The sequence below is a fragment of the Temnothorax americanus genome, unplaced genomic scaffold, assembly GCF_048541705.1.
Source record: "Temnothorax americanus isolate GAGA-0224 unplaced genomic scaffold, ASM4854170v1 Scaffold170, whole genome shotgun sequence".
In the NCBI taxonomy this organism is placed as follows: domain Eukaryota; kingdom Metazoa; phylum Arthropoda; class Insecta; order Hymenoptera; family Formicidae; genus Temnothorax; species Temnothorax americanus.
In genome coordinates, this window is record NW_027509308.1 from 23,023 (window position 1) to 40,870 (window position 17,848).

Sequence of the window (17,848 nt, forward strand, 5' to 3'; positions counted from 1 at the left end):
GTTCTAAATTTCTTAGAAAATTCCTAGGAAATTACTATATTTCTCTAGAAATTTTTAAACTTCTCTAGAAATTACTTAGTAATTTTTAGGAAATTACTAAACTGCTGCTCGCTGCTGCAGCATTTCACTGCCTATGAAATTTCACCTTTAGACTTTTACATAATTGAGATAAGACTATTCTTCTGGATCTACAAATTTAATCCAATCAGCCCAAAGCGCTTACTAAGCGCTGACTTCTGCTGAACGCAGCCAATACCTTTGTGCATGCGCACAATTTCTTAATATCCCGCAATATGCATAATGGAATTATTTATGTTTTCCTTAATAAATACTGTAGATAATTAGTTTTTAAAGGTGGAGCAAATTGAAACAAGAATGGAGCAAATTGTCTGTGCCTTGAGAATGTACAAATTCCAATGAATGATATACCGCAAAATGCATAAAACAATAATTTATATTTTTTTCTTAATAAATACTGTAAATAATTAGTTTTTAAAAGTGGAGCAAATTGAAACAAGAATGGAGCAATTTGTCTGTGCCTTGAGAATGTACAAATTCTAATAATTGATATCTCGCAAACTGTATAAAGCAAATTAAAGAAAAATGAATAATTTAAAAAATGGCGCGCTCGATTTCTGTTGCGCAGGCGCTAAGTACTGCGCATGCGCACAATTTCTTGATAACCTCCGAACTGCATAAAGCAATTATTTACGTTTTTCTTAATAAATACTGTAGATAATTAGTTTGTAAAGGTGGAGCAAATTCAAACGAAAAGGGAGCAATTTTTCTGTACCTTGCGAAACTACAAATTCTAATGATTTACGCTTATATTAACGTTTACATTGTTACTAACTTTATCATTTATTTATAAAAAAAAGTAAAATGGAGCAAATTATGAAACATGCATATTATGAAGGAGCAAATTAAGCAGATTTTTTTCATGTATCGTAAGTTTCATTACTGTAGAGGTCGCTGGCTGGGAGCTTGTGGGTGTCCCGTGTGCAGGTTACCCAGATTGATTTTCTGAACGCATCCCTGGCTTTGCGTTGCGGTGAAGTGGGAGTAAACATCAGCTTTTCTTCGCTAGTATGAAATTGTGGCTTTACGCTTGTCCCATTTGCTCCAGTTTCAACGAGAGAGCGCGATATACGCTGTATACGCAGGCAGACAAATAGATACATACATACGTACCTATTCACCGATTTTGTCTCGTGTCAATAGGCGGTGATCTTGTATGGTTTATCCGAGTTTTGCGAGAAGTCCGAAGGAAAGGAAGACAACGTGTGAGATCCACAAGCGCTACGGAAAGCGACCAAGTGTTGGCGACATGCGGCTATGACGTTTTAAAATTCACCCGAGCGAAATATATTGCTGTCATGTAGTACGATGACGTATAGACGTCAAGATCATACGGAGTATTTATTTTTTTTCAGCTGTTATCATGGGATCTAGATTAAGGTAAGCCTGATTTTCCTTCCCGTGCAGAGTCGCAGATTTCGATATAAATTCCTTTTGAGTGAGACGTGACGAGAGCATGTTTCACTTTTGCATCGTAGTCAGATGGTTCTGCAATATAGAACGTTTCCGCTTCGTTCAATAGAATGTATTTTATATTGTAGATAGGGACGAAATCTCAAATTCAATATGTAATTGAAAATCCGAGTCAAATCCAATAATAAAGTGTTTCATTTTCTAGAATTCAAGTAATATTTTATACAAAGATAATATTTTGAACATTGTACAATACTTGCGAAGTAATCAATTTCGACTAGTTAGTTTTGTATCTTAGAATGAATACCTACGAGATTCGAAATGTACATACTTATAAGGCTGCGGTCCACTTGACGCTACAAATGCTTCGAAGCATTCCTCTTCTCCTTTTTTTCAATGAAGAAAACAGGGGAAGAAGAATTCAAAGCATTTTCAAGTGGGCCGCAGCCTAAGTAGTTTCTAAAGTTTCTATTGTAAAGAATCAAATTTTTTAAAAGTAGTACTCGAACAGTAGAACTCTAAGAGTAAAGTTGTCAGTTTAAAGATTTTTAATAACTTTTATTCTATAGGTATTTTTAAATATATTTTTATTATATTTAATTTCAATGATTGATAATTTCATATTTGTAATTTATAAAAATAATTGTTGCTTTATACAAACGTTTTGATTTATAAGAAGACATAATTTATAGTGAAATACTCATTAAAGGTTTGTACATATTTGATCCAAATTTGAACTCACTTGAAAGTAATACTCTTGTTTTTTGAGGTACTCATAGAGAATTTAGATCAAATTTTATTCAAGTTTACTTTGAGCTTACTTAAAAGTAGTTCTATTGCTTTTATTTTTTTATTCATAAAGAGTTTGAAACAGATTCCAACTTATAAGATACTTAATCCTATTGCGCTAATTGTAACATAATCAGGTATAACCAAACCGAATAAGTACATGCATTTATTATGCCAACAAATAATTAACAAATATTTTTCGCAATAAATTAAATTATTTAATTTATTCAAAATTACATATCAATTTTTAGAAAGATTAAAACCTATATGTTGATATATCGAAATGTCGACGATTAATCTGATCAAAACCGATGGTCGATTTGTCATGATGATGATAGCCAATCGAGTCGATTAAAAAAAAATCTTAATTTATAATCATTACCCTTAAAATTTTGTTGCAATACCTTCGAAGCTTACAAGCTGTATTTTATTCAAATTGTATAAACGTGGGTATTTTCTGTAATATTTTCAGGGAAAATGTCAAACAACTTTTTGAATGCTTCTGCGAGGTAGCCGCACCAATAGGAGAAAAGCCAGCTTGGATACTCCAGAAATATCCCAATTCCTTTTCGGATGAAGAGATACTTAAATCCGTTCCTAAATTTGCATATCCTTGCGAATTTGAAAAGTATATTGACATTAATTACTATGTGATTGTGAACTTTATCTACCTTTTATCATAATATATCTGTTACATCTTTTTGTTTTAGTTTATTGGTACAGCACTTTTCGTTCGTGCTTACTAGCATAGATTCAAAATGGACTTTTGGATTCTGCCGTCACGATCCCAAAACAGAAACGGTTTTAGTAGTCCTGAGCGCACTTCCGTGGCACGAAACATTTTACAAGTTAGTTAAAATGTATTAATTAAATACTTGTACAAAATAGATCAAAATATGAAACTACGTTTTCATCGTAGGTTATTGAATCACATTGCATCCTTGACCAGCAATGCCAGCGGAGAAGATCTGTGGAAATTTCTTGAGAGTGTACATACGTGTGGAGTTCCAGTGCCTGGAAACTCCCTATCCATCCCTTTACCAAATTCTACATTAGTAAATAAATTTTTGAAATCTATCGCAATATCATAATTCCATAATTTGTCAAATTGACAAGTGTACTTAAATTATTATTAGGATAAATTTTATGTAATTTTTCTGATATACGGACTGTTTTCTAATGCTCTTTTTAATATTACATTACTTTCAACGCATTAAAAATATTTTATTTCTTTCAGAATTTTATTTGTCAAAGCCCAAAACAGTTTCAATTACCTAGTATCCCTGAAAATGTAAGTAATGTTATATCAACAGCTTATTTACACACACACTCACGCACGCACGCACACACACACACACACACACACACACACACACACACACACACACACACACACACACACACACACACACACACACACATACACACACACACACATACACACACACACACACACACACACACACACACACACACACACACACACACACACACACACACACACACACACACACACACACACACACACACACATACATACACACACACACACACACACACACACACACACACACACACAAGATGTTCCCAGTTTAAACGGCTAAACTTGAAATAAAAATTTAGATCTTAAAAAAAGAAAAATTTTTCTCTGGAAGTATGCTGGAAAACGCTTTGTTCAAGAGATATTGAATTCTGAAGTTACAGAATTATTAGGAATGAATAAAATTCGAAATAATATATATTTATCCTTTTTACTGCTAAATTATAATCAAAATTAAAACAATTATCCTCTTTACTGCTAAACAGTAATCAAAATTAAAACAATTATCCTTTTTACTGATTAATAATAATCCAAATTTACAGTAACCAAAATTAAAATCATATTTTCTTTACTGCTAAACGTTATCAAAATTAAAATAATTGTTGCCTTTACTGTTTATAGTAATCAGCAGTATATATATAATTAAAAAGTATTAAATATTTTATTCAAAATGATTTTCTGCCTAGCCCAGAGACAAGCATTGCATCTATGGGTGAGAGAACAAGTGGCTAATGACATTGTGTGTCTGTTATTTCTTCGCACACTTGCACTATTGTCTGTTTTAAGACCTTCTGATTGAAGATCATTAACAGGCATTTCATATACTTTTTGCTTGAGAACACCGCATTCAAAAAATCTATTAGTATTAAATCATTTTGAACAAGATATTACTTAAATTTTGATTACTGTAAAACAGTAAAAAGAATAATTATTTTAACCCTCGGTGGTCACACCTCTTTTTCAAATACGTTTGTCACACGGGATCAATTTGACTCCAACCAATTCAAGCAGCTGCTGTTTAAAAACTAACAGTTTGGACAGGATCGCAAAAAATTATATAATTAAGTTTAAACATTATAGAATGTATTCTTATTATAAAAAATTAACTTTTTGAGTGGCATTATGTTCAAAAAATCCTTAAAAAATGTAAATTTCGAAAAAAATTAAACTAATTTTTTAATATTTTTTGCTCAAAATTTTGCATAGTACTCTTAAGATATGTTACTTGAAAAAATATGGTCACTTTAACCCCATGTGACAACCAAGGGTTAATTTTGATTACTGTTAAGCAGTAAAGAAAATAATTTATTTAATTTTGATTAATGTTTAGCAGTAAAGAAAATAATAATTTTAATTTTGGTTACTGTAAATTTGGATTACTGTTAAGCAGTAAAAAAAGGATAATTATTTTAATTAAATTAAGGAATAAAGAGAGCATTGAGCCGTAATGTAAGTGTTAATATATTAAATGTATTACAATAAAATTACAGACATTTCGGTTCTAAAAAACATTGAACTATCCTCAGTGTCTATTTTAACGCAAATGGTTGACGAAACTTGCTACATTAGCGCTATCGTATAATTAAAATTGAGAATATAACACGTAGACGACAACGTTGGTATCGTACACATAGCTGTAAATAAAATTTTCTAAAATTAAATTACGCCGTGTCGTTAACAATAATTCTAATATAAAATACATACTATTTGATGGTCTGTGGAGAGAACGCTTGTAAGGTCGACATTGTCAATATCGTAGCTGGTGTGTTAGTTTTGCAAGAGAGTAATAGACTATTCGGTGGCGCACGAACGAAACCGATTATACAGACAAAAAGGAATAGGAAGGGGGAAAAGAACTATATATAATACATTTAATATATTAACACTTACATCCCGTTACGGCTCGATGCTCTTTATTCCTTAATTTAATTTTTAATTTTGTGAGTCTTTTAGATTATAATTATTTTAATTTGGATTACTGTAAAGCATTAAAGAGGATAAACCTACATTATTTCGAAATTATTTATTTCTAATAGTTCTGTAACTTTTCAGAAGTAAATATCTCTTGAACAAAGCATTTACAAGCATACCTCCAAAGGAAAATTATAATTTAAAAATAATTCAAAAAACATTAAAATAATTTTTAAAAATTTGTTTAGAACATAAAATTGTTGTCAAATATCTCTAAATTGTGGTTTTATTGTTTCAGAGGAACTTGACTGAATATTATAGCGCTGTAGATTCGCACAATATGATGATGATATTCGCATCTATGTTATACGAACGCCGTATCATTTTTATTTCAAAACGTCTATCAAGATTGAGTGCATGTGTACAAGCATGCAACGCTTTAATTTATCCAATGATTTGGCAACATATTTACATCCCCGTTCTGCCATTATCATTAATAGATTATTTATTAGCGCCTATGCCATTCTTAATTGGTGTGCCTACCCTAACGCTTCAGGTACCTATAACAAAAATCTTTCAAAAATATTATTTAAAATATATTATTATTATTTATAATACATACCTTTTGTATGTATCTTTTAATATTATATATACATGTGTTATTTGTATAACATTGTTTGCAGAAAGTACCCAAGAGTGATTTAGGAGAAGTTGTTATTTTAGATGCTGATAATAATACAATTGAATCACCATTTCAAGATCTGGAGTCTTTACCTCAAGACGTAGTGCGTAAAGCGATATACCACTATGATACAATAAGATAACGTATCTTTAAAGATTAATATATGTTTTAAGTAATAAAATAAAAAGTTTCTATGTTGTAGGTAACGAATTTGAAAAAAGCGTTACGCAACAGGCCAGCTCTTCTCGGAGATGGCGTATCAAGGGCATTCCTGCGTGCATTAGTGCAGTTAACAGCAGGTTATAGAGAAGCATTAACTTTACAGCAGGGTGAGCGTATTACGTTCAATCAAAATGCATTCGTCGAAAGTAGGCCATCTTCTATGCAACCCTTTTTACGAAAGATGTTGGAATTACAAATTTTCCAACAAGTAAGTAAGTGAGCGTTATAAATATAGCATAATTATAACTGCTCGATACAATATAATAAATTTTTTGGGGTATTTTCAGTTTATAGAAGAAAGGTTGAACATGCTCAATTCAGGACTCGGTTTCTCGGACGAGTTCGAAATGGAAGCCTGCAGTTATTCAGCCAAATCAAGTAGTAAATTTATGCAGCAGTATAGGGAATGGACTTACACCATGCGAAAAGAAAGCTCCGCGTTTTTCCGTAGTGTAAAAGATAAGGCATGTTACATTAACATTTTAATTAGATCATATTCAATATCAGTTTATCTCCAACATCTAATATCTGCCTTTGTTATAAAATAAAATAAAATAATGATTTATCGATTGCAGGCTAATCCAGCAGTAAAATATGCTGTTAAATCAGTAAGTTTAAAGCACATTACTTTGCATTATATATAGTATATTCTTTTTCTCGTTAACATTTTTGATTGTTATTTATAACTTTCTGTATCATTTATTATCTATTGGAGTATAGTAATAGTCGATAGTCAATGGAAGAAATATGTTGTAAAAATTGATATCCACAGGTGAAAGATAAAGGCAAAGATATGAAAACGGCATATAAAGGATTAAAGTGGAAAGGTGTGTTTTTGTGATGTTGGTATATATAATCTTTATTTATGTTAAATATCCATTTATAAATATTTGTTTGGAGGACAGGACGGTCTAATAGAAGTGAAACCAGTATGAGATTTCACCAGCCACGATCGGCTCCTAGCTCGCCTACATTAGACAGAAGACCTATTGGATTTACATCCCCGCCAAAGTCTCCAAATGGTGTATTAGCAGCAACTAGTTACCGAAAGGACTTGCGTTTGCGGAATAGCAATTTCACTGATACAAGGTATATACAATCATTTATGTATTGATCATTTCTTCGTATCACTAATATAATTTATTCTTATACTATTTAAACTATTTTTATATATATATATATATATATATATATATATATATATATATATATATATATATATATGTTATGGTCAAAGCCCAAAACGCGGGCAAGGATTGAGTAATCAATTTTGCCGAACGGCCAAGCGTCAAAGCTTTGTAGTAATTTGCTAATATATGTATGTGTGTATAGACAGTACATAAATAGGCGGGAAAAAGATTCCGCCACAGGCGGAGAAAGTTGTGTGTGTGTGTGTGTGTGTGTGTGTGTGTGTGTGCGTGCGTGCGTGCGTGCGTGCGTGCGTGCGTGCGTGCGTGCGTGCGTGCGTGCGTGCGTGCGTGCGTGCGTGCGTGCGTGCGTGCGTGCGTGCGTGCGTGCGTGCGTGCGTGCGTGCGTGCGTGCGTGCGTGCGTGCGTGCGTGCGTGCGTGCGTGCGTGCGTGCGTGCGTGCGTGCGTGCGTGCGTGCGTGCGTGCGTGCGTGCGTGCGTGCGTGCGTGCGTGCGTGCGTGCGTGCGTGCGTGCGTGCGTGCGTGCGTGCGTGCGTGCGTGCGTGCGTGCGTGCGTGCGTGCGTGCGTGCGTGCGTGCGTGCGTGCGTGCGTGCGTGCGTGCGTGCGTGCGTGCGTGCGTGCGTGCGTGCGTGCGTGCGTGCGTGCGTGCGTGCGTGCGTGCGTGCGTGCGTGCGTGCGTGCGTGCGTGCGTGCGTGCGTGCGTGCGTGCGTGCGTGCGTGCGTGCGTGCGTGCGTGCGTGCGTGCGTGCGTGCGTGCGTGCGTGCGTGCGTGCGTGCGTGCGTGCGTGCGTGCGTGCGTGCGTGCGTGCGTGCGTGCGTGCGTGCGTGCGTGCGTGCGTGCGTGCGTGCGTGCGTGCGTGCGTGCGTGCGTGCGTGCGTGCGTGCGTGCGTGCGTGCGTGCGTGCGTGCGTGCGTGCGTGCGTGCGTGCGTGCGTGCGTGCGTGCGTGCGTGCGTGCGTGCGTGCGTGCGTGCGTGCGTGCGTGCGTGCGTGCGTGCGTGCGTGCGTGCGTGCGTGCGTGCGTGCGTGCGTGCGTGCGTGCGTGCGTGCGTGCGTGCGTGCGTGCGTGCGTGCGTGCGTGCGTGCGTGCGTGCGTGCGTGCGTGCGTGCGTGCGTGCGTGCGTGCGTGCGTGCGTGCGTGCGTGCGTGCGTGCGTGCGTGCGTGCGTGTGTGTGTGTGTGTGTGTAACTTTTGTTTTATTATATATATATGAACAGAATGTTTTATATAACGTTGTAAGCTGGTTTTTTCCCCAAAACTATAACATTAAGCATAGCAAAGAGATTTTTCTTGTTTTTTGCAATTTATATAAAAATAATATAGAAAGGCATTACTTTGTCTTCTCCAGGTGGTTCAAGGAAAACATTCAATTTCATAAAAAAATTATGAAACTATAAAAACAGAAAAAATTGTGTTTGGAAGATAATTGCATGGAAAGATTAAAATGGGACATCTTATATAAATGGAATTTTATTATGTTCATTATTATTTATATTACAGTAGAAAACAATACTCACCTTTAAGTCCTAGTTCTCCTGAAGAATCAGACTCTCCATTGGAACGTATAAATATAGATCTTATGCACGAACTTCGAGATGTGATATTTCCAAATACACCGCCTGTGGATAGGACAGTAAGTCTTCTACAGTTTACACAATACTTATACATTACTATTTTGCAATTTACATAAAGAGTACAATCTTATTAGTTGTCGAAAACGATGAAGGTATATTCATATAAATGAAGCATTGTACCTTTTTTTTTTACAACTGCACACATCTTCATGCTTTCAATTCTTGGCTGTAGTAAAAATATTTAACATATTGTAAGCAAATTTGATCCAATGCCAATTTTTTAAAATAAATTATCTGTTTGCTTTAATCATATAAATCTCTATTGCTTTTTGTGAATCGTTTATTCGTGTCTTTAACAAGCGATGAACCTTATCATTTTCATGTCCAACATGAAACATTATGAGAGAAAATAGTTATATACAGCATGTGTCCTCATAAATTACGTCCAACGAAATATTAGATGTATGCATAGATATGTCCAATTCGTAGGGAAATATTTTGCATGCTCGTACTTGAATCATCCTCGTCCACTTAAATTTTCCATCGGCATTACTTTATATTCTCGATTCTTCAGTTATTATAATATAAGTCATTTAAATATTACCTGACTTGGTAAAGCAGTTACTTGGATAAATTAGATCGATACATGTTAACATGTTAAAGATATCTTTTTACAAATATTGATTGTTTTATCAAATGTTTATGCATTTTATGCTATGCACTATCTTTGTATTATTAAATGTAATGGCACACAATTCTGACTGATAATAATTCCAAGTAAACATACTCGTGTGTCACTATGTGCATGCGTCACATATTGAGAATCAATAAAATTTAGACATTTTGTAACTTGTATCAGTTAATTTCTTATAAAGAGGAAAAGTAAAGATTTGTCATGCATCACTTTCAGTTGAAACCAGTACGCAGTTTAGACAGCTTGAGACCTGCATGGAGTGGGCACTTACGGCACGGCCCTCTACCTAGTACTATCATTACAAATCCACGCAAAGTTTCTTCGACAAAGCAAATTTTATTTTCCTCCTCTTCTCATTCCCTTCCCTCAAACAATTCGGGTAATCAATCGAAACCGTTTACTTCTAATTCAGTGACTACAAAGTCAAATAGTACCATGGAGATTGAAACGTCACCTTCACCTGTATTGCCCGTGTTACACAATCAAAATGCTCAACCAAATCAATTTTTACGTGAATTGCATGTATATAATGATTTCGTAAAACCTGTCGTTAACTTATCATCGTGCATTCATGAAAAAGAGAATGCGAAATCTCAAGAGAGATTTTCTTCAAACGATAGAAAATTCAATCCGAAAGATTGTCACATTTATACACGTGCCGATCCAATTCCAAATACATGGGATGACGAACCTTTCAATAGACCTTTCAAAACGTCAAATTTTCTTCACGAAGTAAACGAAGATGATCCTTTCGATACGAGTAGAGTATTTACGCCTACTTATTTGCAATCAGCCGCGCCACTTTTTAAATCCACGATTTCCTCGACGCCCGCTCAATTTCATCCATTATCACATCCATTCGATACTACATCCTGTTCTGCACAGGCTAAGGTAAACATCATCGTTCACTATCTTTTATATCTATAAAACATTCCGATCAATTTTGGTTCGTGATTGTTGGGCCCGCAAAGTATGTGAAAATATAATACTCGAGATATTTCAGATTTACCGAGCTATCATTCAGTTGCAAGTGCCAAAAACCAACTTGAAAAAATTAACTGCTATTTTTCAATATCAAGATAGCACTTATTATCGCGAATCAAAGGATTTAAGTTTCAAATCTCTCTGATTCGATAATAAAGTCTTCAACAAGGAGATTTAAAATTTAATTATAGAGTGGCTTAAAAAAATTAAAACTCGGTAAATCTATCTTTCCAAAATTTAGTTTCTTTTTTATAATATTTCCACTGTCGTGTTTTTGTCCACGTCCTCAACTTTTGGCTGTGGTAAATTTTGTAGTAATTCATGTACGAACGCAGTATAAAATTGGTCAAACAATAATGTCCAATAATTTTAAAAATGCGTATACAAAATAAACTATTTTCATGTATCACTTTATACGTACTTCAACTATATTTTTTATTTTAGAAAAAAGTTTTGGAAGAAAATAAAAAGTTTTAGAAGGGTATGCAGAACATGTACACATGTTTTATAATATGAACTTTTTTACGAGATACTAGTCTATTTTTTTTTTATGGAATTATATGATTTTTCAGTAATTTTATTCTTTAAATTATTCTACACTCTGTAACAGTCATCGAGAAAAATCAATACTTTATGAAATATTACATTTTTTTATGTTAACACACTTTATAAAAATTTCGTCAAATATTGCTTTTCGATTATTTCACTTTAATATTTTTATACACAGAATAATAAATAACATACTGATATAAATATAAAAATTAATTTGTGATTTGTAATTGTGTATTTCTTTTATATAACAGATGCATGCTATAAAAAATTTGTTATATATCATCATAGTTTTCCCTTAAAATTGAAATTTTTATTTTATTTTTTCCGAAGTGAAAAACAACTGATGTACTCATGATGATACAGTAGAATAGCTCATTTTGTATACAAAAGCTACATACATATATCATGCACATTAACTCAATCATTACCACTAAAAAATAACATTTTGATACTGCAAGTTGAATTCGCGTTATCCTCTCACATATCAAATGCTGCTTGAATTCATTAATGAAAATTAAAGGATCGGTACGTGTTTTTTTCTTACAGGATTCTCCCGATGTCCCAGATTTGATACGGCTAGATTCAACAAATAGCAACGACGATTTCAATCCGCTTCTATCTAAATCTTCCGAATTTTCGAGCACAAAACAGATGAGCCAATCGTTACATTTACCTGAAATGGGTGAAGGTCTCAGTAACCCCTTATACCCTTATTTTCAACAACCGTTGCACAAAAACAATGAGAAGGCGAAAACCTCCGATAATGTGGGTGATATGGATTTATTACAGGCGTATGGTATAGACTTTAATAAATTTAGCTTATCCAATGGTGATAATCCATCCGCAATGAATACCGCCGCGTGTAATCGAAGTGATAACAGTATTAATAACACGATGGACACATTCAGTTTAACGCTGAATACACCTGCCATTAAATCACAAAATAATTGGACGAAGTTTGAGTAAATATTAATATTATATATATATATATATATATATATATATATATATATATACAGGATGTTTGGCAATAGGTGTAACACTCGCCATGGATAAGTACAAAGTTAAACTGAATAGAAAAGTCCTTTACCGTTTTGCGAGTTTCTCGATAATTAATAAAAAATTAATTAATAAAGATTTATGAATAAGTGTGTATTCAGCGACAAGAGACAGCCCAGTGTTACGCATCATTTGTTGCTAAACGCACGCTTCTCTCAATGCCTCGCACGTGTAGCAACCGCAATCGTCGCGTGATGCTGGATTGTCTCTTCTCGCCTTCTTCTTCTTCTTATATTTGTATTGGCTCCTGCCTCTAATACGAGGTCAATATGGCCAGCATTTGCCACTGTTTGAGTGTTTTTCACTGTTTGATTACTATACGGTTGAGTAGTGAAGTCTAAAAGGCAATTGCAAGCAGACAGTATCAGTCGCAATACTTTAAAAAATTTTTTCGTTCGGGCGGAACACGTCCGAACACGTTAAAACGTGTCGTCCGTGTCTACACGCGAAACACGTCCGAACTAGTCCGCGTACGTTGGGCGAATGGTCTCTTCTCGCCGAATCGCGTGGACGCGCTCTAGTAAGTAAAATGTTAGCAGCATGCGCACAGATGAGTAAAAAATTTGAACAGATCCCACACCAAAATCAGCCATCTGTGTCCGCATGTCAACAGAGTCTACTGACTGAAAATGTGAGTAGATTGACAGCAGAAACCATGCAGAGTTAGCACCAATCTGCTCACACTGCTTGCAGGCTCTCTATCACATTTCTGGCAACAGTTTGTGAATATCATCTGATACAGCAGCTTCTGTGTGAAATTTGTTGTCTTTCTGACATCAAAAATTTACTATAAGATATGCTCAGAATCTGTCTGCACAGGTTTGACTATCTGGGATACTGATTCGAGTGATTTGCAGATATTTATTAATTAATTCTTCATTAATTATTAAGAAACTCGCAAAACAATAAAGGACTTTTCTATTCAGTTCAACTCGCTCTGCCTATACGTACGAGAGAAGACACGGTAATCACCAGACATCCTGTGTATATATATATATATATATATATATATATATATATATATATATATATATATACACACACACACATTATAATTGTAAATATATCATTAGTAATTTTTTGTTATGCATTTAGATACCTTTATCAGCAAACATTCTCATTAACACTCCTTTATAAGATTATCTTATCATGTTAGCCAATAATGATCGTGTTATACACAGAATCAACTGCCGGAATACTGTTTTGCGTCGTAAACGACATATACTTATGTACTTTCTTTATATATCTTTCGTATTGAAAGCCAATGGCATCTGTGCATGCATATTTCGGCCAGTGCGATATTTCTGTTTCTATTATATAATCAGTATCTTTTCCGCTACATATATTATTATTTGTTCACGGATTGTGCAATACAAGAATATAATGTTTTTATTTGTTAGCAACAACATAACAAAAAGACTTGAGGAAATAATATAGGTTTAGACGAACTAAAAATTTAGATACTTTAATACTTTAATGTTGATAATGTACATAATTAACGTATTGAAAACGCGCAAAAAACATATTACATTTACAAAAATAACAGTATTGTATATTGCTTATATAATACTGTCACATCCTCTTAAAATTCTAAGGTATCATTATAAATTCTACATTACATTCACCTCTATCTACATCTTACAAATTTTCATGAAATACTCAATTACATATGAGTACAGTTTTATAACACATTCGTAGATGCTAGGTACCCAAACATATTTACTGCAATGAAAGCAACTGCATATATGAATAGCGAAGGAAACTAAGTGAAACGAACATACCGTACAATTTTATAGTTTAGATTATTATTAGATATATCAATTTTAATAATTGTTGCACATTTATTGGCAATGCTTTATAATAAATTAATGCAAAAAAATAAGATGCACCGTTTCTAGCATATTTATCATATTTGTTAATATCCCGTTATCATATCCTACATATACGCAATACTACATATAAAATTTAAACATATTCTAATAAAATTATACTTAAAAATCCTCATGCCTTACTGCTATTTTCTAATTTTTTCTTAATTTGAAAGTAAATTAGACATTATATATATATATATATATATATATATATATATATATATATATCATCATACTATTATAATAAAACCCGACTGTTTGTCTGTCTGTCCGTCTGTCCGCGAACTACTCATTCGTTAATGAACCGAATTTTTACCAAAAGTATATGAAATAGGGGTAGAATTTCCCAGGGAGTGCTATGATGTGTACAGTTTTTTGTTACCGATTTTCTGGAAACCGGTTTTTATAATTCTAATTTCTCGGGAACTAATTGACCGAATCTCAAAGAATTATATATGAAACGGGGGTATAGAATTTTCCGCGGGGAGTGCTATAGTTTTACGTTACCGATCTTTTTGGAAACCGGTTCCGAAATTTTTCCAATTTTTCGCGGAAATAATTGACCAAATCTTAAAGAATTGTATATGAAGTAGGGGTAGAATTTTCCGGGGATTGCTATAAAGTATATAATTTTTCGTTACTAATCTTTTTGGAAACCGGTTACAAAATTTTTCCAATTTTTAGGAAATAATTGACCGAATCTTAAAGAATTATATATGAAATAGGGGTAGAAGGAACTAAAGAATGTAATAAAATTAGAAAAATGGCTAATAATAAAGGGGTTTCCGATTTCTGTTTAAAAAAAATATACGTAATTGCTCCAATTTTCGCAAATTTTGAGATATCAAGCTGATTTTTTTCTTATGGAATTTTTTGTTACCAATTTTTTGGAAACCGGTTTCAAAATTTTTCAAATTTTTCGAGAAATAATAAGTATTAATGGACCGATTTTCTTGAAACCAGTGCCATTTTTTTAATTTTTGGAGGATAAGTTTAATTTTTTATTAATGGATCAATTTTCTTAAAACTGGTGTCAAATTTTTTCTAATTTTTTGTTGATGATTTTGATGAAACTGGTACCGCAAATTTTGAGATATTAAGCTAAATTTTTTTTATGGATAATTTTTTGTTGCCAATTTTTTGGAAACCGGTTTCAAAATTTTTCAAATTTTTTTGAGAAATAAGTATTAATGAAGAATAAATAAATTGATATTAGATCAGAAAGGCAGCAAATGTAAAACTAAACCCGGTAGAATTTTTAAACAAAATAGAAAAAAGAAGGAACAGAAAGAAAATAAAATGAGAGAGAGTCAATAATGGCGGGTCAGCGAAGGGTGAAAAGAAGCGAGGCGCGAGCAAAAATAAAATTTAACGACTTAATTCAATCTAGGGGATTACATTTTTGAAATATTTGACCATATGCTAATCTGCATCTATAATATTATCTATTATTTATTATTTATTAAAATACATCTTCAAATTATATATATATATATATATATATATATATATATATAATATTTAATATTATAATATAATAATTTTAAACTAATAAAGTAAAAAAACACAAAAATTTAAATATCTCGAAAACTCCATTTTCTATTTTTTTGGAAATTTATAGGGAATATTCTAGGGAGTATTAGAAAAATTTTAAGACTGGTCCGAAGTTGCGCAGAATTTTTGGGAATTTTTTATAGTTTTTTTTGTGAGGCAGTAGTAATGTTTGACTCACAAAAGTGTAGTTAAAAACACGTTTCAGACAATTCTGAATCGATTTAGATATACTTTTTTTTAGTAATTGACGTTACTCATACTACGTTTACGCGAGCGTTACTTCTGTAGTAACTTACGATAATTTACCCGTTTACGCGGAGTAAATTATCGTAAGTTACTACAAAATCCCGTTTACGCGAACGAATTATCGTAAGTTACTACAGAAGTAACGCTCGCGTAAACGTAGTATCATTGACAAATAAAATGAGTAAATTGTACCTTCTGCACACGCCGCTAAAATTTTTTTATTAAATTATGATGAAGATCTCGGCATAGCACACGATAATTGCGATGAATAGTGTGGGAAAGGCGAAAAAATAGATTTATGAAAAAATTTAATTCAATAAGTACATTTATTTAAGAACATATTATTTAGCCGCCGAATTTTTGATAGGTCGGTACGATCAAACGAAAAGAATACCTCAGACTCGACGTGTCCACTGCGTCATACCAAGTAAAAATGATAAATTAATTGTTAAAAATTACTCAATTTCGAAATATTATACTGAGCACAAAAAATAATAAATTAATAAATAATGTTTTTAAATAAATATATTTTTTGAATTAAATTTCCTCATAAATCTATTTTTTCGCCTTTCCCACATTATTCATCGCAATTGTCGTGTGCTATGCCGAGATCTTCATCATGATTTAGTAAAAAAATTTTACTGGCGTGTACAAAAGGTACAATTCACTTATTTTATTTGTCAATGAGTAACGTCAATCACTAAAAAAAAAGTATATCTAAATCGATTCAAAATTGTCTGAAACGTGTTTTTAACTACACTTTTGTGAGTCAAATATTACTACTGCCTCACAAAAAATCTATAAAAAATTCCCAAAAATTTTGCGCAACTTTGGACCAGTCCTAAATTTTTCTAATACTCCCTAGAATATATTCCCTATAAATTTAAAAAAAATAGAAAATGGGATTTTGGAGATATTCAAATTTTTGTTTTTTTACTTTATTAGTTTAAAATTATTATTATAAAAATTTGGAGCAATTTTTTTTTTAACTATGATCTAAATAGCATATTTTATGTTCAATGAATTTTTTTCTTAGACGTTGTCTAATAGGCGAAAAAATTCATTAAAAATTTTGCAGTCTTTATTTTGCGCAGGCTCTATTTCGGAAACGCTACATTTATTATAGAAACGATCTTACAAGGTTATAGTACTCGTAAAAACCTGTTAAAAAATGAGCAGCCATAAAAAATAAAAAGGTCAAAGTTTGACCCCTTGCGAATTGGCGTGGAATGCCCCATATATATCAAAGATTATTAACATCTTGATGATTAATCGGACCAAAACCAATGGTCGAATCGTCACGATGATTGTTTGCCAATTGTAGTCGATGAAATGAACGATGTGACAATACGTGTATTCGTCACTAGCGCTACGGCCCTGGTGGCCACCAAGCACATGTTCAGCGTGCGCTCCTGTGCCCGAGCGGTAGGGCGGCCGAGCGGTGGGGCAGCCCCAGCTTTCTTTCTTTCTTTCTTAATACTGGCACCTGCCTCTAGTTTCAAGGCAATATGGCCAGGTGTATATGTATGTGCGTATGTGTAATTGTATGTGTATGTCCGCGATGTCTTGAACTCGGGTTGATGCCGTAGGTTCGTTGGGCCCAAGGAACTGCGCGGATCACTTCCCCCTGCGGCCAGGGGCAGCCCCAGCGGTGGGACAGCCCCCACCGCCCGCACTCGGGGCACAGTATATACAGTAGCGCAACTCTCTGTCGGCACCTTTGATGTTAGTGTTGGCCAAAATGGAGTGC

The 17,848-nt window shown here is 33.7% G+C and overlaps 1 protein-coding gene across 3 annotated transcripts; it reads left to right on the forward strand.

The window, feature by feature from the left end:
* Positions 1-1,023: 1,023 nt before the first annotated feature.
* Positions 1,024-14,329, forward strand: LOC143895979 (DENN domain-containing protein 1A). 3 transcript variants are annotated; one of them, XM_077403516.1, is made up of 15 exons: positions 1,024-1,458; positions 2,753-2,908; positions 2,991-3,128; positions 3,200-3,335; positions 3,518-3,571; positions 5,811-6,068; positions 6,196-6,297; positions 6,397-6,624; positions 6,704-6,880; positions 6,992-7,024; positions 7,189-7,243; positions 7,322-7,505; positions 9,065-9,197; positions 10,049-10,723; positions 11,915-14,329. In XM_077403516.1, the coding sequence occupies exons 1-15, from the start codon at positions 1,442-1,444 to the stop codon at positions 12,332-12,334; spliced, it is 2,766 nt and encodes a 921-aa protein (XP_077259642.1). In that variant the 5' UTR covers positions 1,024-1,441; the 3' UTR covers positions 12,335-14,329. The 3 variants fall into 3 exon arrangements, with proteins under 3 accessions (XP_077259642.1, XP_077259643.1, XP_077259644.1); XM_077403517.1 differs by lacking the exon at positions 10,049-10,723 and having other exon boundaries at positions 1,030-1,458; XM_077403518.1 differs by lacking the exons at positions 9,065-9,197; positions 10,049-10,723 and having other exon boundaries at positions 1,030-1,458; positions 11,915-12,108.
* The last annotated feature ends 3,519 nt before the right edge of the window (positions 14,330-17,848 follow it).